This window comes from Leucoraja erinacea, chromosome 8, assembly GCF_028641065.1.
Source record: "Leucoraja erinacea ecotype New England chromosome 8, Leri_hhj_1, whole genome shotgun sequence".
Classification (NCBI taxonomy): Eukaryota; Metazoa; Chordata; class Chondrichthyes; order Rajiformes; family Rajidae; genus Leucoraja; species Leucoraja erinaceus.
In genome coordinates, this window is record NC_073384.1 from 42955289 (window position 1) to 42967757 (window position 12469).

A 12469-nucleotide genomic window follows, 5' to 3' on the forward strand; every position below is an offset into this window, starting at 1 on the left:
CCACCACCCTCTAGTTACCCCTCGGATTCCTATTGAATCTTTTCCCCTTCACCTTGAGCCTATGCCCTCTGCTCCTCGATTCCCCTACTCTGGGCAAAAGATACTGTGCATCTACCCGATCTATTCCTCTCATGATTTTGTATACGTATATAAGATCTCCCCTCATCTTCCTGCGCTCCATGGAAAAGAGACCCAGCCTACTCAACCTCTCCCTATAGCTCACACCCTCTAGCCCTGGCAACATCCTTGGAGTGTGGGAGGAAACCGGAGCACCCCGTGAAAACCCAAGCGGTCACATGGAGAATTTGTACACAGGGAGAATGTACAAACTCGTTACAGACAGCACCTGTCAGGATTGAACCCGGGTCTCTGGCACTGTAAGGCAGCAGCGCCACTATGCCGCCCAACTGGATGTCAACACCAGAAGCCACTGCAGTTTTGAAGTGCAGAAAAGTAGATAAGTCCCTAGGGCCTGACTTTGTGTATATGCTAGGACATTGCGAGATGCATGTGAAAAAAAATTCAGGGGCCGTCGTATACATTTCTATATCTTCCTTAGCCACGGGTGAGGTACTAGAGGCTAAATGCATGGTGGCTAAAAACAGATAAATCCCCGAGGCCTGACCATGTGTATCCTAGGACGTTGAGGGATGCAAGCGGCATTTTGATCTGAGTAGATATATGAAAGATGTGATTAATTGTGCAAAATAGGTATTCATTGAATCCAATAATGCATGCCACTTCAGATAATTGTGGCCATTACAAAGAAAGGGCATCAGATCATTTAGTTGAATATAACATGCTTATTTAATTTCCTGTGTTCATTGATTACTTTTATAAATCTTTATGCATATGGTATCACACACATTTCCAATTCAGTGTGATGTTTCGTCCAAACAATTTATGATTTAAATCTTTTTATTTGAATTTCACAGCAATTTGCATACATACAATGATAACAGACAGTGACAGTCAAGGCATAATTGTGCAACAGTATGTAAGCGACCCTCAAAGCCCTTACCCTTACCCACCTTCAACCCACCCGAATCAGGTCGGAACCAAACGGGGACAAACAACACTCACATACATACACATCCACACAAATATGGTAAGATAAACGAAACAAAAAGTACTAAAAAAAAAAAAAATAAAAAAATAAAAAGGGGGTCACTAATAACAGTAAATAAGTAAGTAATTAAATAAATAAGTGTGGGGGGGGGGGGGGGGGGTTAAGGGGAGAGCAGCTGCAGTAGAGCAGAACAATGGTGGAGAGCACTCAGTCCTCTTCCGAGTCCGGGGACAAGTTGAGAGAGTTAACAAGTTCCAAGAAAGGGTTCCATGTATCTAGGAATGTCTTGGTAGAGCCTTTGAGAGAGAACCTAAGTTTTTCAAGCTTTAAATTGTAAAGCACCTCCTTAATCCAGCGGGTGTGTGTCGGGGGACAGGTGAGCCTCCAGTTAAGCAAGATCAGTCTCCGGGCTAACAAGGTTGTAAAAGCTAGAAGGTACACAAAAAAGCAGACTCAGCGGGTGCGGCATCTTGGAGCGAGGGAAATAGGTACCGGGCCAAAAAATGGGTGTAAAAGCAGTGGGCAACAGAGAGGTCGGTGGAGGGGTACCGAAAATGTCTGACAGTGGGCTGGAGGAATATGGCTGTAGGCTCTGCTTATCAAGTCGAAAGCGCTCCTCCAAAAGGCTGCTAGCTTAGGGCAAGACCAAAACATATGGCCATGGTTGGCAGGAGATTGATTACATCTGTTGTAGGTGTCCCTAACAGCGGGGTAAATTCTAGATAATCTTGCATTTGTGTAGTGGACTTTGTGAAGGACTTTGCATTGGATTAGGCCATGACGGGCACATATGGAGGAAGAATGGATCAAATCCAAGGCAGAGTCCCATTGCTGGTCTGTTAGTTTCGTATTCAGCTCATCCTCCCATGCAGCTTTTAATGAGGTATGAGGTTTCAATATAGACCGACCCTAACAAGTTATACAAAACAGAGATGCATTTCTTCCAGTTGGGATCTAGAGCTAAGATGGTATCGGTCAGGGTTTCAGGGGGGCAATTTGGGAAATGGGGGAATGTCTTCTTCACAAAATCCCTAATCTGGAAAAGACGAAAAAGGTGGGAGTTTGGGAGGCAATAGTTGGACGAGAGCTCCGCAAAAGACGAAAATATGCCATCCTTGTATAGGTTTTTGATACTACTGATACCGTTGCTATGCCAGGTTTTGAATGCGTGGTCTGTACTTGAAGGTTTAAAGATGTGGTTTTTAAGCAGTGGGGTCAAGATGGAAGGGCCTTGTAAACCGAAGTTTTTCCTGAGTTGACTCCATATCTTGAGCGAGAGGGACGCAATTGGGCCTGCACCCACAGATGTTATAGGAAGGGGGAGTTGGGAGCATAGGACAGACCGCAACGGGAGATGTGAACTCGCCTTTTCCATGTGTACCCAGGTCGGTAGGTGGTCGCAATCATCATTCATCCAATACAGGAGTTTTTGCAAGTTAGCTGCCCAATAGTATCGCCTAAAGTCAGGAAGTGCCAAACCGCCGTCACTCTTAGGAGACTGCAGTATCGCCTTTCGGATTCTAGCCGGTTTGCTACCCCATAAAAATTTAGATATTGTCCTTTCTAATTTATCAAAAAAAGATTTAGTGATAAGTATAGGGACGTGCTGGAAAAGATACAGGAATTTGGGTAGGACGACCATCTTGACCAGATTTATCCGGCCCACGAGGGATAGCGGTAAAACTGACCAGCGGTCAAAATCTCTTTCAGCTTTCTCAACCAGAGGCAGAAAGTTTGTGCGGAACATATCAGATAAGGGTGTTGTGATAAAGACGCCGAGGTAGCGAAACCCGTCCTCTGCCCATTTGAATGAGGTTAAAGAGCGAGGGAGCTGCTTAGCCAATGAGTTAATCGGTAATAGCTCACTCTTTTGGTAGTTAAGTTTATAACCAGAATACGCGCCAAACCGTTCTAAAATATTCGTAATCACAGGGAGAGAGCTGACTGGGTTCGAGATGTACAGGAGCAGGTCATCCGCATACAATGAGACTTTATGAGTTGTGTCGAACCGTGTAATACCTTTAAAGCCCTTCTCTGAGCGTAACCAGACCGCCAAGGGTTCTATCGCGACAGCAAACAGGAGTGGTGATAACGGGCAACCCTGTCTGGTACCTCTCTGAAGGGGGAAGTGGGGCGACAGTGTGCCGTTTGTTTGTACTGAGGCCACCGGGGACGAGTATAATAGACTGACCCAAAGAATAAAACTGTTACCGAGGCCAAACCTGTCCATCGCCTCATATAGGTACCTCCACTCGACCCTGTCGAAAGCTTTTTCGGCGTCGAGGGAGACCACTATCTCCGGGGTCTCACTACTCGGTGAATGGATGATGTTAAGGAGACGCCTAGTATTGTGGGAAGACTGTCGGCCTGGTATGAACCCTGTTTGGTCTAACGAGATAATAGAGGGCATCACTCGTTGAAGACGGAGCGCAAGGACTTTAGAGAGGATTTTGAGGTCCACATTCAGGAGTGAAATTGGTCTATAGCTACTACAAAGCAGGGGATCTTTCTCCTTTTTAAGAATTAGGGAGATAGTAGCCCACGACAAGGTGGGCGGTAGGCGACGATGTAAAAACGCCTCATTGTACATATCTCTCAGGACTGGTGCGAGGAGAGCAGAGAAAGCTTTGTAATATTCTACAGTGAAGCCGTCAGGGCCGGGTGACTTTCCGCTTTGCAGCGATGTGATGGCTGCTTGGACCTCAGCAACAGTTATGGGACCACCCAAGTCTCTCGTGGCTTCATCGTCAATTCGGGGAAACGTCATACTACTGAGCATGTCACCTATGTAAGGCACGCCTAGTATTGTGGGAAGACTGGGAGGACAATCGGAAACGTATAGTTCAGCGTAGAATTTTAGCAAATGCTTCATTAATTCTAAGAGGATCAGTATGAATCTCCCCTAAGCTCGTGGGATCTAATGGCTGGAATTAGCCGTGATCGTCGCCTAAGCTGGATCTAATGGCTGGAATTAGCCGTGACGTCGCCTCGGTTCTGGCCTGATGGGCCAAAAGCTTCCCAGCTTTATCCCCAGATTCAAAAAAGTGTTGCCTAGATTTAAGCAGTTGTAGCTTAGCTTTATTAGTAGACGTGAGGTCAAAGTCTGTTTGTAACCTAAGGCGTTCTCTATAAAGGTTAGGGTCTGGGTCAGATGCATATTTGTCATCAATGTCCTTTATTTTTTGTAACAGGTTTGGGACGTCTCGGTTCTTTTCAGGTTGGAGACAAAAGAGATAAGTTGGCCCCTAATATAGGCTTTTTTGAAGCTTCCCAGAGTATACCTCTTTCTATGTCCGGCGAGTCATTCAGCTCAAAATATAAGGTGATTTGGGAGTGCAAGAATTGCATGTAGTGAGCCTCTGCTAATAATTGAACCTCCACTGTTTAAAGGGGTTAGTTCGTTTACGAAAGTGGAGATCGAGGGAGGTTGCAGCGTGATCTGATATTACGATGCTATGATACTCGCTGGATTTGATTTTGGAGAGCAGTCTGTTATCTAAGAGAAAGAAGTCTATACGGGTATAGGTACGGTGCACGTGGGAAAAAAAATGAAAATAATTTAGTCGTGGGGAATGTAAATCTCCATGGGTCTGTGAGCCCAAGTTGTTTGGCAAAAGCATGCAGAGTCTTACCTGATTTAGTTAAAGTAGAGGCTTTGTTCGAAGATCTGTCCAGTATAGGGTCTTGGACCAGATTAAAATCTCCACCCACAATGACGTGGTGATTTTCAATATTTGGGAGAGATGTAAAAAATTTGGTTACAAATGAGCTGTCATCCCAGTTGGGACCGTAAATGCTGGCCAATATGACAGGTGTGTCTTGCAGTTTGCCAGACACCATGACAAAGCGGCCAGCAGGATCCTCCACAGTTTTCTGTGGTTCGAACATAACGTTCTTACGAATCAGGATAGCAGTACCCCTAGCCCTATCATTAAATTTCGAGTGAAATAAGTGGCTAATCCAGCCTCTCTTAAGCCGTGTTACCTCTCTGTTACGAAGGTGGGTCTCTTGAATAAAAAATATATCGCCTTTGAGCTGTTGCAAGTGGGCCAAGATCCTGTCAGTCTTGGTAGGACTTCCCACCCCCCTCACGTTCCACGAGACAAATCTAAGAGTGTCGTTTGTGTTGGCCATACTTAGCTATATCCAAGCGAGTGGGCAGAGCGCTGTAGTACTGCAAGTCGAAACGGAAGAGCGCATCGAAACCAGCTGCCGAGAGTGGGGATGTGGGGGGAAAGGAGTGATAAAAAAAAAAATAAAAAATAAAAAGATACATACACACGTATACACACAACAAACAAGTGGGACACATATCACTTAACCATCTTTCAAACCTGAGTCCCCGGACCTGAGATCCCCCATGTCCCAACTGAACCTTGAGTGCCCATTGCACCAAGGTGCGTTGTCCTCGCATCCGCATGGAGATATCCGATCTTAACTCCCAATATTTCCACCTCCCATAGCAACAAAATCGCTCAATGTCAGTAAAGTAACATAAAATGAAATGAGTGTAGTAATAATAATAATAACAATGATAATAATAATTTGAAAAATAGAAAGTAGAAATAAAGTTAAATAAACATAAATAAATAAATACAAAGTTGAAATAATTGCCATAATAGTTGCACTGCCAATGTCATTGCTAACACTAATGGTAATGGTTGTAATGATGATAGTAATAATAAGACAAAGCAAATTAACAAAATGGTGATACTGAATAAGCAAGCCAACGTATAAGTGGAGCAAGAATAGCTTCCTTTGGTATTACATAGTATATCTTAAAATCGACAAGGTATAAAGAAAGAGTTAGCGTTAGAGAAGTTAGCGAGTTGCAAACTGGGCTCTTGGATTAAAGCGCAGGGCAAAAGAACATCAATTAAGTATTGTTAAACTAAAACGCTGTAGGAGCAGATTGGTATAACACAGCCTTGGCTGTAATGAGCTCTTATCAGCCCCAGACAGTCCGCTAGGAAGACTAGTGTAAACAAACTAGCCGAATGCTGGCAGCGTTAGCAGCCAGCTGCTAAAAACAAGAAGGCAGAGACCAGATCACGAACCACAAAGTGGGTCCCTTAAGCCCAATTTTTTAGCATGTGCAGGTGAAGAACCTTTCAAGTATGATTACACATAAACATTATAACGAAAAGTTGGTATAAGATAGTCACGAATCGTGGTGAATTCTTACCAGCCTCATACATTTCAAGACAGGGGTCTAGTATAATCAGCAAGGCCGAGCGCTAGCAATGGCTAGTTGCTAAGAGCAGTCAAGCTAAAGTTAGTCCATAGTGTAACCGTAGATTAACCGGACCCCTGTGCCACTCGGATATAGACGTACCGAGCGAAGTCAGTCGTCTGTGGGTCCCGGTCTGCGTCGACGGTAAGATGAGATGAAATCCTGAGCGTCCTCAGGAGATGTTAGTCGTCGCCTCTTTCGCGGAGCGTTGTTCAACTATCTCGGGACAGTAGTCTTCGAAAATGTGGATCGGGATATCCTTGAACTTCAGCTTACTCCTCTGCCTCCGAGCCTCACGCACCACCAACTAACGGGTCTGGTATCTATGGAAGTAGATCACAACTGCTCTGGGTTTCTCACCAGGGCTTGGCTTGGCTGTTAGCGTACAGTGGGCTCGGTCTAGCTCCGGGGCTGATTCCAGTGTGTGTTCGCCAAGAGTCTCGAGCAGGAGTTGAGAGAAAAAAGCTGTTGTTTGGGGGCCTTCGATGTTCTCGGGGAGACCGACTATCCTTATGTTATTTCGGCGACTCCTGCCTTCCAGGCCGATAAGCTTAGACTTTAGCTTGGCATTCTCTTCGGTCACCGTAGTTAGCATTGTCGCTATAGCTCGTATGTCTTGGCTGGTGGTATCAGCAAAAGACTCTAATGACGAAAGACGGTGTTGGTGATCTAAAATAGTGGTCTAGATATTGTCCAGCTTCGTTTCCAGTTTGGTGAACGCTGCGTTGAATTCTGCCAGTAGCGTTACCTTGTGCTCTGTTAACATGGCTGCTAGCGTGGCCATGCGCGGTGCTGGTCGTCGGGTCTTCCGTCTTTTGCTCCTCTTTCTTTCCTCTGCCTGGCATCTTTACGGCGTGGAGAGGTGCTGTCAATGGTGTTTAAATATTTATGGGTAATTATAAAACTTAGGCTGAGCTATAATAAAAGTTGGAGGTGAACAGGTCGGGAGCGTGGAAAAGTGCGACAACTCCAACATGTCGTTCCCAGCGGATCCTCGTCCAAACAATTTAAAGCTTAAATTTACAGCACCAGATAATTATAGATTAAGTTGAAAATGGTACAATATTGCAAATTGTTCCAATACTTCTAGATTTACTTTGTAATGTTCAGATCCAAAAATTTACATAAGATAATTAAACAGCTGGCGGATCTGAGACATTAAAGTATATCTAAGTACTCAGATTGCATAAATGGACAGAAATTTGTCTTTGATAAGTCAGATGAGTCTATCAAGCTATCTTTTTACTTATGCTAATAATTCCTTTCATAATGCATGTGAAATACTTGCAACATTTGAAGGTCAGAAAGTTATCCAAGGATTGTTCATCTTCATAGTAGCTTATTTAATTGCCCCAGTGGTATACTGTAACAATCACAAATTATTTATGACAGCCATTATGTTTTCTCCCCTCTAATGCTTCTACTGCCTTTTTTACAACAAAAATGTCATTGCCAATTTATTCACTAATCAAAAATAACATGTGTGAGTGGCAATAACAACATTTTACTCCTTTGCTATTACCATTTTCTCAGAGGAAGCAGCTTACCATAAAATCATTTTTAAAAAACACTTTTGGTATTGCCACTTTACTTTTGTACCTTAGTTTGAATACATTCTGCAGGTATGGAGAATTGCCAACAATTCATTCAATTAATTTATAACTAAGTGAAGTAAGTCTATCAGCTCCAAAAGAAAATGAAACAAACTCCGTGTTATGTCTTCCTCTCAGATGGTTCCTCGGGATCAAGGGTAACTTAAGGGCCTGTCCCAATTAGACGACTTTTTAGGCGAGCGCAGGAGACTCTGCGCACGCTTCATGATCGCCACATGGTCGCCGCATGTTCGCTGGTGGTCTCTGGTGAGTCTCCTTCATGGTCGCGAGGAGTTCGCGCATTCTGGGAACTAGTCACAGCCTCAGTATGGTCGCAGCAAATTTTTCAACATGTTGAAACATTTTCTGCGACCAAAAATTGGTCGCCATGGAGAAAATCGATAGAGATAATCGATAATCCTGTAGATGTAGGCGCAGTGGTAGTGGGGTCGCCATACAGTTGTAGATAGTCGACAGGCCCTTTAGTTCCACTCTGCTTTCTGTGTTAGCTAATGAGTGAACAACCGATAGTTCTGCACATGGGGTGGTTGCAGCCAACTGGGATGGGTGAGGGAATGGGTCTTTGCACTGCTTGGGCATGTGTGCTCCCAATTCTAGCCACAGCGGGTCTCAATTCCATCCCAAATGCTCCTTCTCCACTTAGAGCAGTCATGGGACTGAGATTACCTGGAGATGCTGCATCTCTTGATAAACCATGGAACCGTGCAGCACAAGACATCATGTGTCAACACATCAACAGTACAACACTTGACATCATGTTTGGCACAGACATTATGGGTCTTCGGCTGACAATGTGACAAACATGATGTCAAGTTAAACTAATCTCTGCCTGTACATGATCCATATCCCCCCATTCCGTGCATAATGATATGCCTATCTAAAAGCCTCTTATATGTCACATGAAAGATTTTTGCATTGAAATCTATTTGCAGTTAGGCTTTGAGCATATCCTTGAATCGCTTCCTCCACCTGTCAGGTAGTCTCCTCCCCCGTAGTATGTAATCTTCTAAATACCGTTGAGAACATTATAAAATATACAAAGAATCAGATGACTCCAGTTACTGGTAATCTCAAACATAAAACAGAAAATGTTGTAAACAATTGGCAGGTTGGACAGCATGCATGGACGGAGTGTTAACATTTCAGCTCCAAGATCTTCATCAGAATTGGATTTCTCTTTACATGCATGCCGCCAGACTTGATGAGTTTTCCTACATTTTTAGCTGCGAGAGTTTACAGTTTAGAGAGACACAGAGTGGAACTCGGCCCTTCAGCCCATTGACTCCGCCCGTACGATCACCCATACACTAGTTCCATCCTAGACATTGGGGACAATTTACAGAAGCCAATTAACATACAAACCTGCATGTCTTTGGAATGTGGGAGAGAACCAGAGCACCCGGAGAAAACATGGAGAACGTACAACCTCCGTACAGACAGCACCCATTGTCAGAATTGAACCCGGGTCTCTGGCACTGTAAGACAGCAACTCTACCGCTGCACCACCAACTTGTATTATTAATAAATACATTCTTATTGTTCATAAGCCTATATTTTCAGATCTCTTCTCTCTTATCATCTTATCATTTGTTTCTTTTTATCACTGTAAGAAATCCAAAAGCATGTTTTAACACAAGCAATGACATTATCAGTTTAGTTCTCAATAATATGTGAAAAGCAAGACATAACATTTTTGACCATCAGACTAGAGTGATCAATAAAATGAACTATCACAAAAAATAATTAAAATCAAAACAACATTCAAACTAATGATAAATAAATTTTTGGAAAGATTAATGTCATTTTATCTTGCCTTAATAATTTTTGCCTACCTGTGTTCACCTTTGATGCAACATGTGACAATTCCATTTTTTGAGATCGGACAGAAATTGTTTTAACTGAAGATGTCCTGCTTAATTTCTTTTTCTCTGTGGGAACTTTACTAATCTTGGAAAGTGGCGCAAAAATTCCTTGAAAAAAACAATAAACTATTAAAAAATTATTTTCTGAGAAAACATTTCTGGATTAACACTACCGTAGAGAATTATGAAATACTAATTTCATTTTTACAAGGGAGTACTGTCTTGTCAAAATTCATAGATTAATAAAACATAGGAGCAAAATTAGGACATTCGGCCCATCGAGTCTGATCTACCGTTCAATCATGGCTGATCTCAACTCCATTCTCTTGCCTTCTCCCCGTAACCTTCAACGCCCTTACTAATGAAGAACCTATCAATCCCCGCTTTAAAAATACCCAATGACGTGACCTCCATACCCTTCTATGGCAATGAATTCCACAGATTCACCACCCTCTGGCTCAAGAAATTCCTCCTCATTTCCTATCTAAAAGCACATCCTGTCCAAGGGAAAATGTAAGAACGTTAGAAATTGGTGCAGTGGTAGACTACTGCATCTGCTCCTCCATTCAACAATATCATGGCTAATTCTATCTTAACATTATTTTCCTAAACTATCCCCATAGCCTCAATTCCTCCAAGATCCAAAAGTCTATAAATTTTAGTTCTGAATGAAAGTGATATCAGGGCCTAAACAGTTCTCTGAGGTAGAGAATTCCAAAGATTGACCACTCTTTGAGTTAAGGAATTTTTCCTCATTTCACACATAACTTAATTTGAGATTATGAGTCTTAGTTCTAGATCTTCAGCCTTTCCTGTACCTATGCTGTTAAACCCTCTCGGAACTTTCATGATTCAAGAGGTCACTCCTTCTTCTAAACTCTGATGAATGGAGGCGTAGGCCTTCTCATTCTCTTTTGATACAACTGATTTGCCACCAAGGAATCCATGTGGTAAATCTTTGCTGCAAATCTTCACCTTCAAGGGTATACCCTAAATTTGTCGACAAATCTCTGGGTGTGGTATCACAAAGACCACATTTAATTCTACTGTTACGCCGATGACACCCAGTCTACCTCGGCACCAAATCCCCCCACAAACCCCCCCCCCCTCCCCTCTCCCATATCAACTCCTGTTTGTCAGCTATAAAAACCTGGATGCAACATAACTTCCTCAAACTCAACAGCGATAAGACAGAATTCCTCCTCATAGGCTCCAAAGCTACACTCAGCAAAATCAATAACCCCACTCTCACCATCAACGGCACCACTGTCTCCCCATCTCCCAAGGCCCGCAACCTTGGCGTGATCTTTGATTCCACCCTCTCCCTTGAGCCTCACATCCGCCATGTCATAAAAACCTCCTTCTTTCATCTCCGCAACATCGCCAAACTCAGACCCTCTCTCACACCTCCCGCTGCTGAAAGACTCATCCATGCCTTCATCTCCTCCCGACTGGACTATTGCAACTCACTTCTCCTTGGCATCAGCTCCACCTACATCAACCGACTCCAACTGGTCCAGAACGCAGCCGCCCGACTCATCACCCTCATCAAATCCTGGCATCACATCACTCCAGTCCTCAAACAACTTCACTGGCTTCCCATCTCCCACCGGATCACCTACAAAATCCTGATCCTCACCTACAAAGCCCTCCACCATCTGGCCCCCCCATATCTCACTCTCCCCCTACCAACCCTCACGGTCCCTCAGATCCACATCCCTCCTCTCCATCCACAAGTCCAACCTTCGCAGTTTTGGGGACAGAGCCTTCTCCAGGGCAGCTCCCAGGCTCTGGAACTCCCTCCCCCAACTGATCCGCAATTCCGTGTCCCTCACCATCTTCAAGGCCCGCCTCAAGACCCATCTCTTCACCTCTGCCTATCCTTAGCCCCACGTCCCCCTCCCTTTTCATCTGTGCATTAATTGCCTCATATTGTGTTTTGAATTGTATTCTGTCTTTACTTTGTGTACTAGTCATGTCTCTACTATTTATTTCATTCCGCTTACATGTTTTTCCTCTACCTGCTAAATTTTTGTAAGGTGTCCTTGAGACTCTTGAAAGTCGCCCATAAATAAAATGTATTATTATTATTATTACTGTAAGGAGTATTCTATCATGACATCTTTACTCTTGTATTCAACTCTTCTACCAATAAAGCCCAACATACCATTTACCTTCCTAATTTCCTGTGCTGCGTCTATTTAGCAGCTTTCAGTGATTTATATACAAGGCGATTAAGGACCTTTGAAATCCACCCATTCCCATCTCTTAAAAAAATATTCGACATTTCCGTTATTTTTCTATCGTTTACTGCTCTCAATTTTCCACCTTGCACTACACCAACCTTGTTGCTCAGCAATTATCATATCTGTGTTCTCTTGAAGCCTTTTTGCAGCCTTCTTTACCAAAGCAGTCAAGTACAGAAACTGCAGCAAGGCTAAACATAGTATCAGAGCACACTCGGGGTATACTTCATCTAAAATTCTCAAGTTTTTCTGTCTAGTAAAACTGATTTTATTTATCAAATGAGAAATTGTCAATTTGCCAAACATAATCTGACTATAATAACAGCACGCTCATTGTCTTCATTTCAAAATCCTAAATGAATTGAGGTTGAATTGTAAACTCTTAATAATGTTCACACTGCTGATGTTAAATTAACTGGCCAATCACAGTTTATCCTTCTCTCCCT

At 43.3% G+C, this 12469-nt stretch overlaps 1 protein-coding gene across 5 annotated transcripts in view; it reads right to left on the reverse strand.

The window, feature by feature from the left end:
- Positions 1-12469, reverse strand: part of LOC129699621 (CAP-Gly domain-containing linker protein 4-like) — a 233352-nt gene that overhangs the window by 104341 nt on the left and 116542 nt on the right. For all 5 annotated transcript variants that reach the window (XM_055639579.1, XM_055639581.1, XM_055639582.1 and 2 more), the window contains exon 9: positions 9748-9885. In XM_055639579.1, coding sequence (XP_055495554.1) covers positions 9748-9885 — 138 coding nt within the window. The remainder of the gene's footprint in view (positions 1-9747; positions 9886-12469) is intronic.